Here is a 21,312-nt window from a genome sequence, read left to right as displayed (position 1 = left end):
ACCCCTAACCAGACCTAGACCACCTCTAACTCTAACCACTAACCAGACCTCTTCCATGTGGCACTTTAACAGTACACTAACCTCAGAATGTATATTTTTATGCAAGCAGATTGCAATCAGTGTGTACTACTAGTACTACTGTATTTAGTTTACAGTATCATGTTGTTATAGAATAAACCGCTGCCAGCAGCAGCCCAGCACTGACCAATGAGCATCACCAAACTTAACTTAGGTGTTAGAGTCAGAGCCTAGGTGGTCTAGGTCTGGTTAGGGGTTAGAGTCAGAGGTGGTCTAGGTCTGGTTAATAGAGGCCATAACCAGACCTAGACCACCTCTAACTCTAACCCCTAACCAGACCTAGACCACCTCTAACTCTAACCACTAACCAGACCTCTTCCATGTGGCACTTTAACAGTACACTGACCTCAGAATGTATGTTTTTATGCAAGCAGATTGCAATCAGTGTGTACTACTAGTACTACTGCATTTAGTTTACAGTATCATGTTGTTATAGAATAAACCGCTGCCAGCAGCAGCCCAGCACTGACCAATGACCATCACCAAACTTAACTTAGGTGTTAGAGTCAGAGCCTAGGTGGTCTAGGTCTGGTTAGGGGTTAGAGTCAGAGGTGGTCTAGGTCTGGTTAATAGAGGCCATAACCAGACCTAGACCACCTCTAACTCTAACCCCTAACCAGACCTAGACCACCTCTAACTCTAACCACTAACCAGACCTCTTCCATGTGGCACTTTAACAGTACACTGACCTCAGAATGTATGTTTTTATGCAAGCAGATTACAATCAGTGTGTACTACTGTGTTTAGTTTACAGTATCATGTTGTTATAGAATAAACCGCTGCCAGCAGCAGCCCAGCACTGACCAATGACCATCACCAAACTTAACTTAGGGGTTAGAGTAAGAGCCTAGGTGGTCTAGGTCTGGTTAGGGGTTAGAGTCAGAGAGGTGGTCTTGGTCTGGTTAGGGGTTAGAGTCAGAGGTGGTCTAGGACTAGGTCTGGTTAATAGAGGCCATAACCAGACCTCTAGACCATCTCTAACTCTAACCCCTAACCAAACCTAGACCACCTCTAAATCTAACCCCTAACCAGACCTTCCATCACCATGTGGCACTTTACACAACAACCTCAAAATGTGATTTATCATTTTATGTTTATGCAAGCAGATTGCAATCAGATTGCTACTGTGTGTACTATACACTATTGTACTGTACTATTATCTACTCAAGTTCAACTACTACTGTGTTTGTTTGTTTACAAAACACAGTATCCTGTTAGTGTTGTTGACACTGTTACACTGGCTGCTGTTACTGTTATTTAATATTTTCAAATAAATCGCTGCCAGGTGAGCAAGGCCAGACATAATGTGACTGTCTTATTAAGTTATTTCTCCATTCACAGATCGACAGTGAGTGCTGCACCCTTCCTGTTTATTACTTGTGCCGCCGACTCAGATTCCCCTAGGTTAAAAAATAAATACGCAATTTAAATCAGAATATGTTCCATGTTGACTATTTCTGACTTCTGCCAAGTTTTTTTCCATTGACTAAAAATAGACAAAAATGTCATCCGTTTACTAAAATGCTCAGACATTTTAGTTGACTAAAACTGACTAAACGAAAAAAATAAATGAAAATGACTAAATATGATAAACGAAAAAGGAGCACTTGACACATTACTAAGACTAAAACTAAAATGAAAATAGCTGCCAAGATGAACACTGGTTTACAGTGACATTCCATATAAATGTTGTGATTTCCATATAAAATGTTGTGCTAATAAATACCGCTCTCCTTCGAGACACCACCGCCGACTCATCTCTCAGCACTATACAATATTATGCTAGATATAGTCGTTTCCTTTTCACCATTGGCAGATTATCATCCACATTGGAGAATAGAGCTTTTAAATGCTTATTTCTACTTTTGACACATTAACTGTACTGACTTTTACAAGGTATATCAACTGTATATATCAACTGTATGTACTCCAAATATACTGAGAAGAGTGCTTGCTTGTGGGTTGTTGAACTGGAGTGCAGCTGAGACCATGCAAAATGAATACTTAACCCATTTAGACATAAAACGCCTGCTAAAAACTCCTATTAAAACCTATGCAATTAGGGTTTTTTGGAAAGATTTTCAGAATTGTCAGTTAATAAAACCTTTTATATCAGCCTCTGGAGCAGATTGAAACATGAAATGAAAACCGATAGATTAGAACTTGGGCTTTTATTTGAACATCATTCATTTTCCCTAATGTGCATTGACATTTAAAAAAGAAAAATGTCTTGTCCAGATACTTTTAAAGGGATTTCAAATAATAGGTAATTTGAATGTAATTTTGAATTTGTATACAGCAGTTGGGCTGTAAAAATACAGAGAATATATAGCAAATATCTGTAAAAAAAAATTCACTGCTGAACTTTGTGTTCTGTCACTTAATTGAAGGAGTTTGATTGTAATCATTTTGGAAAAACCTGTAGAATAACAGTGTTTCACTGCTGAACTTAAGTTATGTCACTTAATTGAAGGTGTTTCATCGTAAATGTAGGAAAAACCTGTGAAATAACAGTGTTTCACTGCTGAACTTTAAGTTATGTCACTTAATTGAAGGTGTTTCATCATAAATGTAGGAAAAACCTGCCAAATAACAGCGTTTCACTGCTGAACGAAGTTCTGTCACTTAATTGAAGGAGTTTGATTGTAATAATTATGGGGAAACCTGTAAAATAACAGTGTTTCACTGCTGAACTTAAGTTATGTCACTTAATTGAAGGTGTTTCATCGTAAATGTAGGAAAAACCTGTGAAATAACAGTGTTTCACTGCTGAACTTTAAGTTCTGTCACTTAATTGAAGGAGTTTGATCGTAATAATTTAGGAAAATACTGTCAAATGACAGTATTTCACTGCTGAACTTTAAGTTCTGTCACTTAATTGAAGGTGTTTCATCATAAATGTAGGAAAAACCTGCCAAATAACAGCGTTTCACTGCTGAACGAAGTTCTGTCACTTAATTGAATAAGTTTGATTGTAATAATTATGGGGAAACCTGTAAAATAACAGTGTTTCACTGCTGAACTTAAGTTATGTCACTTAATTGAAGGTGTTTCATCGTAAATGTAGGAAAAACCTGTGAAATAACAGTGTTTCACTGCTGAACTTTAAGTTCTGTCACTTAATTGAAGGAGTTTGATCGTAATAATTTAGGAAAATACTGTCAAATGACAGTATTTCACTGCTGAACTTTAAGTTCTGTCACTTAATTGAAGGTGTTTCATCATAAATGTAGGAAAAACCTGCTAAATAACAGCGTTTCACTGCTGAACGAAGTTCTGTCACTTAATTGAATGAGTTTGATTGTAATAATTATGGGGAAACCTGTAAAATAACAGTGTTTCACTGCTGAACTTAAGTTATGTCACTTAATTGAAGGTGTTTCATCGTAAATGTAGGAAAAACCTGTGAAATAACAGTGTTTCACTGCTGAACTTTAAGTTCTGTCACTTAATTGAAGGAGTTTGATCGTAATAATTTAGGAAAATACTGTCAAATGACAGTATTTCACTGCTGAACTTTAAGTTCTGTCACTTAATTGAAGGTGTTTCATCATAAATGTAGGAAAAACCTGCCAAATAACAGCGTTTCACTGCTGAACGAAGTTCTGTCACTTAATTGAATGAGTTTGATTGTAATAATTATGGGGAAACCTGTAAAATAACAGTGTTTCACTGCTGAACTTAAGTTATGTCACTTAATTGAAGGTGTTTCATCGTAAATGTAGGAAAAACCTGTGAAATAACAGTGTTTCACTGCTGAACTTTAAGTGCTGTCACTTAATTGAAGGAGTTTGATCGTAATAATTTAGGAAAATACTGTCAAATGACAGTATTTCACTGCTGAACTTTAAGTTCTGTCACTTAATTGAAGGTGTTTCATCATAAATGTAGGAAAAACCTGCCAAATAACAGCGTTTCACTGCTGAACGAAGTTCTGTCACTTAATTGAAGGAGTTTGATTGTAATAATTATGGGTAAACCTGTAAAATAACAGTGTTTCACTGCTGAACTTAAGTTATGTCACTTAATTGAAGGTGTTTCATCGTAAATGTAGGAAAAACCTGTGAAATAACAGTGTTTCACTGCTGAACTTTAAGTTCTGTCACTTAATTGAAGGAGTTTGATCGTAATAATTTAGGAAAATACTGTCAAATGACAGTATTTCACTGCTGAACTTTTAGTTATGTCACTTAATTGAAGGTGTTTCATCATAAATGTAGGAAAAACCTGCCAAATAACAGCGTTTCACTGCTGAACGAAGTTCTGTCACTTAATTGAAGGAGTTTGATTGTAATAATTATGGGGAAACCTGTAAAATAACAGTGTTTCACTGCTGAACTTAAGTTATGTCACTTAATTGAAGGTGTTTCATCGTAAATGTAGGAAAAACCTGTGAAATAACAGTGTTTCACTGCTGAACTTTAAGTTCTGTCACTTAATTGAAGGAGTTTGATCGTAATAATTTAGGAAAATACTGTCAAATGACAGTATTTCACTGCTGAACTTTAAGTTCTGTCACTTAATTGAAGGTGTTTCATCATAAATGTAGGAAAAACCTGCCAAATAACAGCGTTTCACTGCTGAACGAAGTTCTGTCACTTAATTGAATGAGTTTGATTGTAATAATTATGGGGAAACCTGTAAAATAACAGTGTTTCACTGCTGAACTTAAGTTATGTCACTTAATTGAAGGTGTTTCATCGTAAATGTAGGAAAAACCTGTGAAATAACAGTGTTTCACTGCTGAACTTTAAGTGCTGTCACTTAATTGAAGGAGTTTGATCGTAATAATTTAGGAAAATACTGTCAAATGACAGTATTTCACTGCTGAACTTTAAGTTCTGTCACTTAATTGAAGGTGTTTCATCATAAATGTAGGAAAAACCTGCCAAATAACAGCGTTTCACTGCTGAACGAAGTTCTGTCACTTAATTGAAGGAGTTTGATTGTAATAATTATGGGTAAACCTGTAAAATAACAGTGTTTCACTGCTGAACTTAAGTTATGTCACTTAATTGAAGGTGTTTCATCGTAAATGTAGGAAAAACCTGTGAAATAACAGTGTTTCACTGCTGAACTTTAAGTTCTGTCACTTAATTGAAGGAGTTTGATCGTAATAATTTAGGAAAATACTGTCAAATGACAGTATTTCACTGCTGAACTTTTAGTTATGTCACTTAATTGAAGGTGTTTCATCATAAATGTAGGAAAAACCTGCCAAATAACAGCGTTTCACTGCTGAACGAAGTTCTGTCACTTAATTGAAGGAGTTTGATTGTAATAATTATGGGGAAACCTGTAAAATAACAGTGTTTCACTGCTGAACTTAAGTTATGTCACTTAATTGAAGGTGTTTCATCGTAAATGTAGGAAAAACCTGTGAAATAACAGTGTTTCACTGCTGAACTTTAAGTTATGTCACTTAATTGAAGGAGTTTGATCGTATTTTTTTTAAATACTGAAAGTTGCCTTATTTTCACATTCAGTAAAATGATGAGTATCTTATGTGTTTTTACATACAATTCAATGTAATTTAACATTCAACACAATTAAGCAAATACATGTATTTAAAAAGAATTACCTGTAGAATAACTGAAGGTTTTTACTGTTTTTTAATTATATTATTCTCTTTTTTAACATTATTTAACATTACATTTAAAGTTTAACAGCAAAAAAACAGAAAGTTGCCTTATTTTCACATACAGTAAAATGATGTATATTCTAGGTGTTTTACATGTAATTTAACATTCAAGACAATTAAGCAATGGAATAATCCTGTAAAAAAAAAGATAATTTCTTATTAAATCAATCTACAGATTACAACCTTTATTTAATGGTTAATATTTGTATTAAAGGTTATTTACTGTATTTTTATGGAATTTCCTGTATTTTTATGGCATTTACACTTAAAGTAGAAAAACAAAAGTAATCTGTAAAATAATACATTGAAAGTCCCGTAAAAATAATTTTTTTTTTAAGAGTGTACATATCGCTTATCTACTCTTACTAGTTACGCTGCTGGCCAGTACGACTTACTACCATAGTGTCTTTATACCTGTATCACTGTACATATTAATACTACAACTCTGTACATACATCTGATTAGCGCTATTACTCAGTAGTACTAATTTATATATTTGATGCCCAGTTTAATCACCTGTACATTGTATATTACTATTGCACTTTACTGTTACATTTGCACTCTGGTTGGATGCTAGACTTCTTTTCGTTGTACTGTACTGTACTTGTTTGTTTGTTTGTTTATTTTATTTTTTTACCCAGGGACAGTGCACATTAACACTAGAACAGCCATGGAGAAAATGTCCCTGATTCCCGTCGGAAGGGGTCAGATGACCCCACAGCTTATATGAGAAATATGAGAAAAATAAACAGTGTAAACTATATAATTACCTCTTAATATAAAAATATGAGGTTTACCATAAGGTTTGAGTGACAATTTTTTTTTAAATTAAAATAATCTTTTTTTGATGGAAGAGCCACACATTGAGGGGCAAAGAGCCACATGCGGCTTGCGAGCCATGGGTTGGCCACCCCTGCGCTAGACGCTCGCAAAGTCAAACAGAGTAAACATGTGGCACAATTTAAAAAGCAGAAAAAAAATACACATTAGAAAAAATACAGAAATGAGTATTGAGGATAAACAAAGTTATGTTATATTGTGTATGTAGGGCTGTACTATATTCACTGCTGTCAAGTGAATAATTTTTTTTCTTCTTGTAATCTTTTAATATAAGTAAAAGTATATTCTATATTGTAATACACTAAATTATGTTATATCTAGTAAAATTAATGGAAGAACAAATATAAATGTAAGGGGGTAGGGATCAATAAGCTTAGCTTCCCTCTACTCCTTTTTTGGACATGTCTGCAAACCATACACATTGCTCTTGACCTTTTGTTTATAATTCCCTTTTTTTTTATGTTTTTCTTTTAATGTTTTTTTTATTTGTTGCTATGATTGTTTGGTTCGACGGAACAAGATATAGTGAGTTGTTTGGAGAAATATGGAGAATAACATAAAAAAAAAAAAAAAAAAAACTTTTTTATTCATTCATTAATTCATTAATTCATCCATTCATTCATTCATTCATTCATTCATTCATTCATTCATTCATTCATTCATTCATTCATTCATTCATTCATTCATTCATTCATTCATTCATTCATTCATTCAAAGTGCTGTGAATATATATGTGGAATAACGTTCTAATTACATTTTCCTGAAGTCATTTTGAAATTTCAGAAACCGTGCCAGATAAAACGGGTACTTTTAAGAAAAGTCATTGAGTGACAGAGGTGGAGCTCGATCGAGTGACGAGGATACATTTATTGAAAATGCCTCGGGGTCATTTGACCCCTTGTCGGCTGTGCTAGTGTTAATGAACATCTTCAGTTTCCACATCAATGTAAATGTGCCAGCTTTTAGCTAATGAGCTAGTTTCCATCTGTAGTCCCTGCCTACCATGCGTGTCTTTATGGTGTGGGAGGAAACCAGAGTACCCAGAGGAAACCCACGCGAACACAGAACATGCAAACTCCACACAGAAAGGCCCCTTGCTGGGGTTCGAACCCAGGACCTTCTTGCTGTGAGGCAGCAGTGCTAACCACTGTGCCACCGTGCCGCTTGTGCTGCATGATGAAAATACATTTTAATCTAATCTAATCTAATCTAATCTAATCTAATCTAATCTAATCTAATCTAATCTAATCTAATCTAATCTAATCTAATCTAATCTAATCTAATGTAAACCACACTGAGCGATGTGCCCGGTCTCTCCCCCTCTGTACCTGTGGCAGATCCATGATGAAGTTGTAAGCGTTGGCCTCCTTGGCCGCCTGGAAGACGTCCTCCATGCTGACCCCAGGTCTGCCATAGCGGATGTTCTCGGCGACGGTGGTCGAGAACAGCACCGGCTCCTGCTCCATGACGCCGATCAGGGAACGCAGCCACCGGACGTTCAGGCCACGCAGGTCGTGGCCGTCCAGCGTCACCTGGGGATGAGAGTGGCCTGGGAGGATGAGAGTGGCCTGGGGATGAGAGTGGCCTGGGAATGAGAGTGGCCTGGGGATGAGAGTGGCCTGGGGATGAGAGTGGCCTGGGGATGAGAGCGGCCTGGGGATGAGAGTGGCCTGGGGATGAGAGCGGCCTGGGGATGAGAGTGGCCTGGGGATGAGAGCGGCCTGGGGATGAGAGCGGCCTGAGGATTAGAGCGGCCTGGGGATGAGAGCGGCCTGGGGATGAGAGTGGCCTGGGGATGAGAGCGGCCTGGGGATGAGAGTGGCCTGGGGATGAGAGTGGCCTGGGGATGAGAGTGGCCTGGGGATGAGAGCGGCCTGGGGATGAGAGCGGCCTGGGGATGAGAGCGGCCTGGGGATGAGAGTGGCCTGGGGATGAGAGTGGCCTGGGGATGAGAGCGGCCTGGGGATGAGAGCGGCCTGGGGATGAGAGTGGCCTGGGGATGAGAGCGGCCTGGGGATGAGAGCGGCCTGAGGATTTCATTTGATTTTTTTTATATCTACTTTTCTCCTCCTTTTTTCTGTATTTTTCTCCCATCCCAATTTAGTCACTATGCCAATTCCCCCTTCCCCTTCCTGGTCGTTGCGCGCATTTGCCTCCCCCCCCCACTTGTCGGTCTAGGGAGGGTTGATAGACACTATCACATGTCTTCCTCCGATACATGTGGAGGCAGCCAGCCGCTTCTTTTAACCTGACAGCGAGGACTCTCACTGGGGGAGCGTAACGCGTGGGAGGCTCACACTACTTCCCCCAGTTCCCTCCCTTGCTGTGTGCAGGCGCCCCGACCGACCTGTAGGAGTCGCTGTTTACAACGACCAGGATGACTGAATACTTTAGACAACAAATGTTTGTTTCCGCGTCTCTGATTGGCCAGGTCATTTCTGGTCATGTGACATGTACGCCCAATCGTGGGACCGCAAGTTTCTACACTGGTTAAGCTTAGGCGCTCTTTCGAAGTTGGTTAAGGTTAGAGTTTGTCTTAGAGCATGGCGATAGAACGCCAGGTAGTTTGCAGGCTGTTAGACCCGGAAATAGGCGCAGAACTTGCTGTCCCACGATTGGCGCACATGTCACATGACCTGGCCAATCAGAGCGCAAAACAAACATTTGTTGTCGAAAGTATTCACGCGACCAGGATACACCCCACCGGCTTCCCACCCGCTAACACTGCCAATAGGTTAGTATGGATGACCGATACCAGTGTCTCTGCGGTGGTAGGCAGGCGCTTAGTCCGCTGCGCTACCCAGCCGCCCGGATTTCATTTCATTTATAGTTTAATTATACAGGAAAGGGTAAAAACTAAAAGACATTTCACAATGTACATTTAAACTGGCCTGACTCAGTTACAAACTGTTTTTCAGCAGGTTCCTGTTCTGCAGCCCATAAAATAAAAATAGGCAGTTGGACTACATACAATCATATAATCGTTGTGGACAGCAAGGACAAACATGCATTCATAGCAGTCAATACAAAACAACAGTGTCCTGTCAACAAGATTAACACCTAGGGAAGAGTCGGATCAGTGAGTGCAGATGTTTTCTAGCATCAGATGTTGTTTGTAGGCCTGTTTGAAGTGTGAGATGGAGGTTATTAATGCTCTGATGTCGAATGGGATCTCGTTCCAAATGTTGGTGTTTGTGTGGAAGAATGATCTTAGTCCATAATTATTTTTGTAAGCCGGTACTGGAATGAGTGCATGTGAGATTGATCTGGTGATACGTTCTTGGCTTGTATCGTGTCTGGGATGAGAGTGGAGAACTGTGGAACAGCCTCCCCATCCAGCGGAGGGCACCACAGAGCCTGGATTATTTTAAAGCAGGCCTGAAAACCTATCCGTTTTCTTTTTCTTTTTTTTCTTGTGATATAATTTTTCTCTTGTGCTGTTGTTTTTTCAGTTTTTACTTTGTTTTTAACTATGTTCTATTTTTATCTTATTTGTATTCTGTATTTAATTTTGTACTAATAATTATTTTATTATTACATTTTTTAACTATGAGAAACAATTTTTTTTAACCCTGTAGCACTTTGGGATCCCAGTGAATAAAAAGTGCAATACAAATTCAATTTATTATTATTATTATTATTATTATTATTATTATTATTATTATTATTATTATTATTATTATTATTATTATTATTATTATTATTATTATTATTATTATTAGAGCGGCCTGAGGATGAGAGCGGTCTGAGAGGATGAGAGCGACCTGAGAGGATGAGAGCGACCTGAGAGGATGAGAGAGGCCTGAGAGGATGAGAGTGGCCTGAGAGGATGAGAGCGACCTGAAAGGATGAGAGCAACCTGAGAGGATGAGAGTGGCCTGAGAGGATGAGAGCGACCTGAGAGGATGAGAGCGACCTGAGAGGATGAGAGAGACCTGAGGATGAGAGTGGCTGAGAGGATGAGAGCGACCTGAGGATGAGAGCGACCTAAAAGGATGAGAGCGACCTGAGGATGAGAGTGGCCTGAGAGGATGAGAGCGACCTGAGGATGAGAGTGGCCTGAGAGGATGAGAGTGGCCTGAGAGGATGAGAGCGACCTGAGGATGAGAGTGGCCTGAGAGGATGAGAGTGGCCTGAGAGGATGAGAGCGACCTGAGGATGAGAGTGGCCTGAGAGGATGAGAGCGACCTGAGAGGATGAGAGCGACCTGAGGATGAGAGCGGCCTGAGAGGATGATTTGATTTGATTTGATTTTTTATTTAGTACATACAATTTATACAATAGTATAAAAACAAGGGGTACAAGGATAACATGTGAAAGTCTGTCGACTTGTTTCCAACATGGTCCCAAGAAGAATACAATAAATCACAAAGAAAGGGTTAAGAAGATAAGATAGATAATACAAGTACAGTAGATAAAATAGACAACACAATTTTCTGAAAGAGCCTCATTACAGCATGTCATGTTCCTGTTCTTCAAGAGTGGTGGCCAAGCACCCTCTGTAACCTATTGTTGCAGATGTCGCTTCACACCCCTCTTGAAGACAGCAATAGTGGGGGAGGTTTGGATGGCCCTGGGCAGAGAGTTCCCGGCAGGCTCTTGAAGACAGCAGGCTCTTGAAGACAGCAATAGTGGGGGAGGTTTGGATGGCCCTGGGCAGAGAGTTCCACAGCCGGCAGCGACCTGAGAGGATGAGAGAGGCCTGAGAGGATGAGAGCGACCTGAGAGGATGAGAGTGACCTGAGGATGAGAGTGGCCTGAGAGGATGAGAACGGCCTGAGAGGATGAGAGAGGCCTGAGAGGATGAGAGCGACCTGAGAGGATGAGAGTGACCTGAGAGGATGAGAGAGGCCTGAGAGGATGAGAGCGACCTGAGAGGATGAGAGCGACCTGAGGATGAGAGTGGCCTGAGAGGATGAGAGAGGCCTGAGAGGATGAGAGCGACCTGAGAGGATGAGAGTGACCTGAGGATGAGAGTGGCCTGAGAGGATGAGAGTGACCTGAGGATGAGAGAGGCCTGAGAGGATGAGAACGACCTGAGAGGATGAGAGCGACCTGAGAGGATGAGAGTGACCTGAGGATGAGAGAGGCCTGAGAGGATGAGAGAGGCCTGAGGATGAGAGTGACCTGAGAGGATGAGAGTGGCCTGAGAGGATGAGAGCGACCTGAGGATGAGAGAGGCATGAGGATGAGAGTGACCTGAGAGGATGAGAGTGGCCTGAGAGGATGAGAGCGACCTGAGAGGATGAGAGCGACCTGAGAGGATGAGAGAGACCTGAGGATGAGAGAGGCATGAGGATGAGAGTGACCTGAGAGGATGAGAGTGGCCTGAGAGGATGAGCGCGACCTGAGGATGAGAGAGGCATGAGGATGAGAATGACCTGAGAGGATGAGAGTGGCCTGAGAGGATGAGAGTGACCTGAGAGGATGAGAGTGGCCTGAGAGGATGAGAGTGACCTGAGAGGATGAGAGTGGCCTGAGAGGATGAGAGTGGCCTGAGAGGATGAGAGCGACCTGAGAGGATGAGAGTGACCTGAGAGGATGAGAGTGGCCTGAGAGGATGAGAGCGACCTGAGAGGATGAGAGTGGCCTGAGAGGATGAGAGTGACCTGAGGATGAGAGTGACCTGAGAGGATGAGAGAGGCCTGAGAGGATGAGAGCGACCTGAGAGGATGAGAGCGACCTGAGAGGATGAGAGTGGCCTGAGAGGATGAGAGCGACCTGAGAGGATGAGAGTGACCTGAGAGGATGAGAGTGGCCTGAGAGGATGAGAGCGACCTGAGAGGATGAGAGTGGCCTGAGAGGATGAGAGTGACCTGAGGATGAGTGTGACCTGAGAGGATGAGAGAGGCCTGAGAGGATGAGAGCGACCTGAGAGGATGAGAGCGACCTGAGAGGATGAGAGTGGCCTGAGGATGAGAGCGACCTGAGGATGAGAGAGGCCTGAGGATGAGAGTGACCTGAGAGGATGAGAGCGACCTGAGAGGATGAGAGCAACCTGAGAGGATGAGAGTGGACTGAGAGGATGAGAGCAACCTGAGAGGATGAGAGTGACCTGAGGATGAGAGTGACCTGAGAGGATGAGAGCGACCTGAGAGGATGAGAGAGGCCTGAGAGGATGAGAGCGACCTGAGAGGATGAGAGAGGCCTGAGAGGATGAGAGTGGCCTGAGGATGAGAGCGACCTGAGGATGAGAGAGGCCTGAGGATGAGAGTGACCTGAGAGGATGAGAGCGACATGAGGGGATGAGAGCGACCTGAGAGGATGAAAGTGACCTGAGGATGAGAGAGGCCTGAGGATGAGAGTGACCTGAGAGGATGAGAGCGACAAGAGGGGATGAGAGCGACCTGAGAGGATGAGAGTGACCTGAGGATGAGAGCGGCCTGAGAGGATGAGAGCGACCTGAGGATGAGAGTGACCTGAGGATGAGAGCGACCTGAGGATGAGAGTGACCTGAGGATGAGAGCGACCTGAGGATGAGAGCAACCTGAGGATGAGAGAGGCCTGAGGATGAGAGTGACCTGAGGATGAGAGCGACCTGAGGATGAGAGCGACCTGAGGATGAGAGAGGCCTGAGGATGAGAGTGACCTGAGGATGAGAGTGACCTGAGAGGATGAGAGCGACCTGAGGATGAGAGCGACCTGAGGATGAGAGAGGCCTGAGGATGAGAGTGACCTGAGAGGATGAGAGTGGCCTGAGAGGATGAGAGCGACCTGAGAGGATGAGAGAGGCCTGAGAGGATGAGAGTGGCCTGAGAGGATGAGAGCGACCTGAGAGGATGAGAGCGACCTGAGAGGATGAGAGCGACCTGAGAGGATGAGAGCGGCCTGAGAGGATGAGAACGACCTGAGAGGATGAGAGCGGCCTGAGAGGATGAGAGCGACCTGAGAGGATGAGAGTGACCTGAGGATGAGAGTGACCTGAGAGGATGAGAGATGCCTGAGAGGATGAGCGAGGCCTGAGAGGATGAGAGCGACCTGAGAGGATGAGAGTGGCCTGAGAGGATGAGAGAGACCTGAGTCTGTCTGTCTGTCTGTCTGTCTGTCTGTCCTACCGTTCCCTCCCCTGGGTTGTAGAACCTCTGGATCAGCTGGACCGCGGGGCCCTTTCCTGACCCGCTGGGCCCCACGAAGGCAGTGGTCTGTCCCGCTTTGACCACCATGCTCAGACCGTCTAGGATCTGTCAAACACAAGGGGTTCACGGTGAGATCGACTTTGAGAGATTTAATTTAATACCTTTATTTAAACTCGTAAGACACTGAGGTTATACCCTCATTTACAGCGACGACGAGCTGACAAAACAAGACGCGGTTTATCAGCCATTTCATACATACAGGTGCAGCTCGATAAATTAGAATATCATGGAAAAGTTGATATATTTCGCTGTATTGATGCAGTCATTTGTGCAAAAGGAGCCCCAACCAAGTACTGAGTGAAGACACATGAACATACTTTTCAGAAGGCAGACATTTCTATATTACAATTTCTCTTTTGGTCTTATGTAATATTCAAACTTTCTGAGATACTGAATTTTGGGCTGTAAGCCATAATCATTGAAATTAAAACAAATAAAAGGCTTGAAATATTTCACTTTGTGTGTAATGAATCTATAATCTATGAGAGTTTTGCTTTTTTAAATTGAATTACTGAAATAAAATAACTTTTCCACGATATTCTAATTTATTGAGCTGCACCTGTACAGGCAAAGTAAATAAGAATAAGAAAATCGGCAGTTACAAGTCGACACACGGTGGTCGGAGATCATATGTTGAAATGCAGCGAGAGAAGGAAGAACCTTCAGCTTCAGAGTCAGTCGGAGGAGGGCGTTCCAGGTGTCGGAAGCATCAGAGTCAAAGTATCGATTAGGCAGGGGGGGGGGGGGGGGGGGGGGGAATAATGACCTTGACTTCGGGGCGAGACGGGTAATGGAACGTGACGTTGTGGAACTCAAGGTCACCCCGGACCCTCTCTAGTCTGTGACCGTCCTCAGAGAGGCAGTCGATTTCTGGCACCTGTGAAGGAAGGAACATTGCATTATGGGTTGAAATTAAGTGCCTCTATATAACATTACATTTTTGTTGTATTACATTTAAAAAAAATTGCATTCAAGTCGTTTTTTTGGGCTACCGGGAGCTTTGGTGCGTCTGGCAAGAGAGCCTGTATGGAACGCGCAAGAATTTTAATTTAAGTTCAGTGTTGTTTTTGTTTTGTTAGTACGGTCGTTAAATTGGTTTACGTTTTACACATTTACATTTACATTTAGTCATTTAGCTGAACGCTTTTATCAAGTTCAAGTTCAAGTTTCTTTAATAGTTGTCATACAGAAGTACAGAATACTTTTATACAAAATGCTTCTTACTGTTACGCTCCAGAGACTGTGCAAGACAAGATAAGTATGAAATAAAATAACATAGTATAGCATGTAAATTAGAAGTAAAAAGATTAGGTCACAGTGTTCAGTATAGACATATGTACAATCCAAAGTATGTACTATCCAAAGTATGTACTATCCAAAGTGACTTACAAGTTCTGATGACAAGTCAGCAGGAAGGGTACTCTTTCAGCTGAGTAACAATGCACAAACAGTGCTGAAACTTGAGTGTTGCAGTATTGAGTGCTTAGACATAAGACATATTAGTATAGTAGGAGGAGTGCATGGTATTATAGGACAGTATAGTGTTTTTTTCTTAATATACATTTTTTAATTTCAGATATTGATTGAAGAAGTGTGTTTTTAGTCGACAGTGAATGATTGGTTGGGATTCTCCTGTCCCCGAGCCACTGTCGCCCCAAGAAGGGGGGAGGATCCTTTCGCAGCGGCAGCGTAACTACATGAGTAGAGCTCCGGACTCATGATCGGAAGATCACCGGTTCGATCCCCGGTCAAGGCCGTTGTCGGAAAGTGGTTTTGTTGTCCTCTGGACTAGTCAGTAACAATGCCCCTGTTGTTACGGTGATAGGGACACCGTACAGCTGCGAGTGCCGTCCTTCGGATGAGACGCTAAAACCGAGGTCCTGACTGAATTCGGTCATTAAAGAACCCAGGACGCCTATCATCGCAAAGAGTAGGGGGTTCCCCCGACGTTCCTGGCCAAATTCCCAATCAGGTCTCAAGGCCACCTTATCATCCCTTCCCCTTAATTAGCTGATATCAATCCCTGTCTCCTGAGCCGTTCAGCCATTGTGTAGTAGTGTGATGTGTGCCTGGTGCCAGTGTTATGGCCGCCATTGAGCCTGCGGGTTGGGTTGCTACCAGTGGTGGTGAAGGAGGCCATTTCCACCCTACATTGTTGGGAGTGCTTTGAGTGTCTAGAAAAGTGCTGTATAAATGTAATGAATTATTATTATTATTATTATTATTATTTGCCCCGCCCCTGAGCCACTGGTCCCTTCATCCACATCAGTCACTGCAGTCTCACCCTGTCGATAGTGTCAAAGATGGTCTTGGCTGCGGCGCGGCCAGAAGCGAAGGCCTCCAGGCAGGGAGAGGCCTGACCCAGGTTCACAGCTGCCATGAGCACGCCGAAGAACACCTGCACACACACACACACACACACGCACACACACCACACACACATTTTTATATTTATTGTAACCAATAGGGCATACAGACCCTCATCTGCACCATTTTCTCATATTTTTTATATATTCAGAGAGTTGTTTACACTGTTTATTTTTCTCATATATTTATATTCAGATGTAATTGTATTGCCTATGTCTTTCTACTATTACTGTACCTCCCCTCCCCCCATGCTGCTAATGATGCCCGGATTTCCCCACGGTGATCAATAAAGAAATATCTTATCTTATCTTATCTTATCTTATCTTATCTTATCTTATCTTATCTTATCTTATCTTATCTTATCTTATCTTATCTCATCTTATTTTATTTTAATTATATGTAATGTACTGTAGTAGATCTGTAGGTACCTGGATGAGACTGTAATAATGTACTGTAGTAGATCTGTAGGTACCTGGATGAGACTGTACTGTACTGTAGTAGATCTGTAGGTACCTGGATGAGACTGTAATGTACTGTAGTAGATCTGTAGGTACCTGGATGAGACTGTAATAATGTACTGTAGTAGATCTGTAGGTACCTGGATGAGACTGTAATAATGTACTGTAGTAGATCTGTAGGTACCTGGATGAGACTGTAATGTACTGTAGTAGATCTGTAGGTACCTGGATGAGACTGTACTGTACTGTAGTAGATCTGTAGGTACCTGGATGAGACTGTAATGTACTGTAGTAGATCTGTAGGTACCTGGATGAGACTGTAATGTACTGTAGTAGATCTGTAGGTACCTGGATGAGACTGTAATGTACTGTAGTAGATCTGTAGGTACCTGGATGAGACTGTAATGTACTGTAGTAGATCTGTAGGTACCTGGATGAGACTGTAATGTACTGTAGTAGATCTGTAGGTACCTGGATGAGACTGTAATAATGTACTGCAGTAGATCTGTAGGTACCTGGATGAGACTGTACTGTACTGTAGTAGATCTGTAGGTACCTGGATGAGACTGTAATAATGTACTGTAGTAGATCTGTAGGTACCTGGATGAGACTGTAATGTACTGTAGTAGATCTGTAGGTACCTGGATGAGACTGTGCTGTACTGTAGTAGATCTGTAGGTACCTGGATGAGACTGTAATGTACTGTAGTAGATCTGTAGGTACCTGGATGAGACTGTAATAATGTACTGTAGTAGATCTGTAGGTACCTGGATGAGACTGTAATGTACTGTAGTAGATCTGTAGGTACCTGGATGAGACTGTAATAATGTACTGTAGTAGATCTGTAGGTACCTGGATGAGACTGTAATAATGTACTGTAGTAGATCTGTAGGTACCTGGATGAGACTGTAATGTACTGCAGTAGATCTGTAGGTACCTGGATGAGACTGTAATAATGTACTGTAGTAGATCTGTAGGTACCTTGATGAGACTGTAATGTATTGTAGTAGATCTGTAGGTACCTGGATGAGACTGTAATAATGTACTGTAGTAGATCTGTAGGTACCTGGATGATACTGTAATGTACTGTAGTAGATCTGTAGGTACCTGGATGAGACTGTAATGTACTGTAGTAGATCTGTAGGTACCTGGATGAGACTGTAATGTACTGTAGTAGATCTGTAGGTAACTGGATGAGACTGTAATAATGTACTGTAGTAGATCTGTAGGTACCTGGATGAGACTGTAATGTACTGTAGTAGATCTGTAGGTACCTGGATGAGACTGTACTGTACTGTAGTAGATCTGTAGGTACCTGGATGAGACTGTAATAATGTACTGTAGTAGATCTGTAGGTACCTGGATGAGACTGTAATGTACTGTAGTAGATCTGTAGGTACCTGGATGAGACTGTAATGTACTGTAGTAGATCTGTAGGTACCTGGATGAGACTGTAATAATGTACTGTAGTAGATCTGTAGGTACCTGGATGAGACTGTAATGTACTGTAGTAGATCTGTAGGTACCTGGATGAGACTGTAATAATGTACTGCAGTAGATCTGTAGGTACCTGGATGAGACTGTAATAATGTACTGCAATAGATCTGTAGGTACCTGGATGAGACGGTACTGTAGTAGATATGTAGGTACCTGGATGAGACTGTAATGTATTGTAGTAGATCCAGGGGTGTAAAGTACTTGAGTAATTGTACTTGGGGGATTTGTACTATTATGTAAGTATTAAGTATTATTAGGTGTGTATACTTGTACTTTTACTCAATTACATTTCAGAGAAAAAAAACGTACTTTTTACTCCTTGCATTTAATATGCAGACCTACAAAGTACAAATGTCGCAGGTCCAACCATTTTAATTAGTGTATTTGTTTCTCTGGCCGAACTAACGTTAACGCTATTAATCCTGCGGCCGCGCTTTATTTAAAAACAGCCAATCAAATCCCCATCAATGGAAAATGAACCCGCCCATGCCCATGCTGATTGGTCCTTGTGCAAGACTAGAAAGCGGGGATCTTTGATTAAACACCTGCTATCAGAGGAATAGAGGCAGAGACACTTTTGGACTTTTACTCAAGTGTGTTTTTAGCCAGATACTCTGACTTTTACTTGAGTAGGATTTTGAGACGGTACCCATACTTTCACTTAAGTATAATTTCTGAGTACTTTTTACACCCCTGAGTAGATCAGTAGGTACCTGGATGAGACTAATGTATTGTAGTGGATCAGTAGGTACCTGGATGAGACTGCCCGGGGAGCGCTCCTGGGTGTCGATGACAAGCTTGGAGCCGTACCAGAAAGCCAGGGCGTAGCAGAGGAAGATGATGCACCACAGATAGCCCTGGAACAGCCCTACGATGCTGCCTTTCTTCACCCCGCACACCTGAGCCTGCTCCAGGTTCCTGTCGTACCTGCAAACATGTCATACAACATTATTCTGTCTGTCTGTCTGTCTGTCTGTCTGTCTGTCTGTCTGTCTGTCTGTCTGTCTGTCTGTCTGTCTGTCTGTCTGTCTGTCTGTCTGTCTGTCTGTCTGTCTGTCTGTCTGTCTGTCTGTCTGTCTGTCTGTCTGTCTGTCTGTCTGTCTGTCTGTCTGTCTGTCTGTCTGTCTGTCTGTCTGTCTGTCTGTCTGTCTGTCTGTCTGTCTGTCTGTCTGTCTGTCTGTCTGTCTGTCTGTCTGTCTGTCTGTCTGTCTGTCTGTCTGTCTGTCTGTCTGTCTGTCTGTCTGTCTGTCTGTCTGTCTGTCTGTCTGTCTGTCTGTCTGTCTGTCTGTCTGTCTGTCTGTCTGTCTGTCTGTCTGTCTGTCTGTCTGTCTGTCTGTCTGTCTGTCTGTCTGTCTGTCTGTCTGTCTGTCTGTCTGTCTGTCTGTCTGTCTGTCTGTCTGTCTGTCTGTCTGTCTGTCTGTCTGTCTGTCTGTCTGTCTGTCTGTCTGTCTGTCTGTCTGTCTGTCTGTCTGTCTGTCTGTCTGTCTGTCTGTCTGTCTGTCTGTCTGTCTGTCTGTCTGTCTGTCTGTCTGTCTGTCTGTCTGTCTGTCTGTCTGTCTGTCTGTCTGTCTGTCTGTCTGTCTGTCTGTCTGTCTGTCTGTCTGTCTGTCTGTCTGTCTGTCTGTCTGTCTGTCTGTCTGTCTGTCTGTCTGTCTGTCTGTCTGTCTGTCTGTCTGTCTGTCTGTCTGTCTGTCTGTCTGTCTGTCTGTCTGTCTGTCTGTCTGTCTGTCTGTCTGTCTGTCTGTCTGTCTGTCTGTCTGTCTGTCTGTCTGTCTGTCTGTCTGTCTGTCTGTCTGTCTGTCTGTCTGTCTGTCTGTCTGTCTGTCTGTCTGTCTGTCTGTCTGTCTGTCTGTCTGTCTGTCTGTCTGTCTGTCTGTCTGTCTGTCTGTCTGTCTGTCTGTCTGTCTGTCTGTCTGTCTGTCTGTCTGTCTGTCTGTCTGTCTGTCTGTCTGTCTGTCTGTCTGTCTGTCTGTCTGTCTGTCTGTCTGTCTGTCTGTCTGTCTGTCTGTCTGTCTGTCTGTCTGTCTGTCTGTCTGTCTGTCTGTCTGTCTGTCTGTCTGTCTGTCTGTCTGTCTGTCTGTCTGTCTGTCTGTCTGTCTGTCTGTCTGTCTGTCTGTCTGTCTGTCTGTCTGTCTGTCTGTCTGTCTGTCTGTCTGTCTGTCTGTCTGTCTGTCTGTCTGTCTGTCTGTCTGTCTGTCTGTCTGTCTGTCTGTCTGTCTGTCTGTCTGTCTGTCTGTCTGTCTGTCTGTCTGTCTGTCTGTCTGTCTGTCTGTCTGTCTGTCTGTCTGTCTGTCTGTCTGTCTGTCTGTCTGTCTGTCTGTCTGTCTGTCTGTCTGTCTGTCTGTCTGTCTGTCTGTCTGTCTGTCTGTCTGTCTGTCTGTCTGTCTGTCTGTCTGTCTGTCTGTCTGTCTGTCTGTCTGTCTGTCTGTCTGTCTGTCTGTCTGTCTGTCTGTCTGTCTGTCTGTCTGTCTGTCTGTCTGTCTGTCTGTCTGTCTGTCTGTCTGTCTGTCTGTCTGTCTGTCTGTCTGTCTGTCTGTCTGTCTGTCTGTCTGTCTGTCTGTCTGTCTGTCTGTCTGTCTGTCTGTCTGTCTGTCTGTCTGTCTGTCTGTCTGTCTGTCTGTCTGTCTGTCTGTCTGTCTGTCTGTCTGTCTGTCTGTCTGTCTGTCTGTCTGTCTGTCTGTCTGTCTGTCTGTCTGTCTGTCTGTCTGTCTGTCTGTCTGTCTGTCTGTCTGTCTGTCTGTCTGTCTGTCTGTCTGTCTGTCTGTCTGTCTGTCTGTCTGTCTGTCTGTCTGTCTGTCTGTCTGTCTGTCTGTCTGTCTGTCTGTCTGTCTGTCTGTCTGTCTGTCTGTCTGTCTGTCTGTCTGTCTGTCTGTCTGTCTGTCTGTCTGTCTGTCTGTCTGTCTGTCTGTCTGTCTGTCTGTCTGTCTGTCTGTCTGTCTGTCTGTCTGTCTGTCTGTCTGTCTGTCTGTCTGTCTGTCTGTCTGTCTGTCTGTCTGTCTGTCTGTCTGTCTGTCTGTCTGTCTGTCTGTCTGTCTGTCTGTCTGTCTGTCTGTCTGTCTGTCTGTCTGTCTGTCTGTCTGTCTGTCTGTCTGTCTGTCTGTCTGTCTGTCTGTCTGTCTGTCTGTCTGTCTGTCTGTCTGTCTGTCTGTCTGTCTGTCTGTCTGTCTGTCTGTCTGTCTGTCTGTCTGTCTGTCTGTCTGTCTGTCTGTCTGTCTGTCTGTCTGTCTGTCTGTCTGTCTGTCTGTCTGTCTGTCTGTCTGTCTGTCTGTCTGTCTGTCTGTCTGTCTGTCTGTCT

The 21,312-nt window shown here is 42.8% G+C and overlaps 1 protein-coding gene across 1 annotated transcript in view; it reads right to left on the bottom strand.

The window, feature by feature from the left end:
• abcb11a (ATP-binding cassette, sub-family B (MDR/TAP), member 11a) overlaps positions 1–21,312 on the bottom strand; it is a gene marked incomplete at both ends in the record, with an annotated part of 324,913 nt that overhangs the window by 195,359 nt on the left and 108,242 nt on the right. Inside the window, 5 exons of the mRNA XM_084314361.1 lie at positions 7,888–8,091; positions 13,615–13,740; positions 14,462–14,572; positions 15,980–16,093; positions 18,770–18,944. Coding sequence (XP_084170487.1) covers positions 7,888–8,091; positions 13,615–13,740; positions 14,462–14,572; positions 15,980–16,093; positions 18,770–18,944 — 730 coding nt within the window. The remainder of the gene's footprint in view (positions 1–7,887; positions 8,092–13,614; positions 13,741–14,461; positions 14,573–15,979; positions 16,094–18,769; positions 18,945–21,312) is intronic.

The sequence above is a fragment of the Notolepis coatsorum genome, assembly GCF_963971535.1.
Source record: "Notolepis coatsorum genome assembly, chromosome: 5".
NCBI lineage: Eukaryota > Metazoa > Chordata > Actinopteri > Aulopiformes > Paralepididae > Notolepis > Notolepis coatsorum.
Note: the sequence above shows the minus strand (reverse complement) of the source record. Positions and strands in the feature narration are given on the sequence as shown.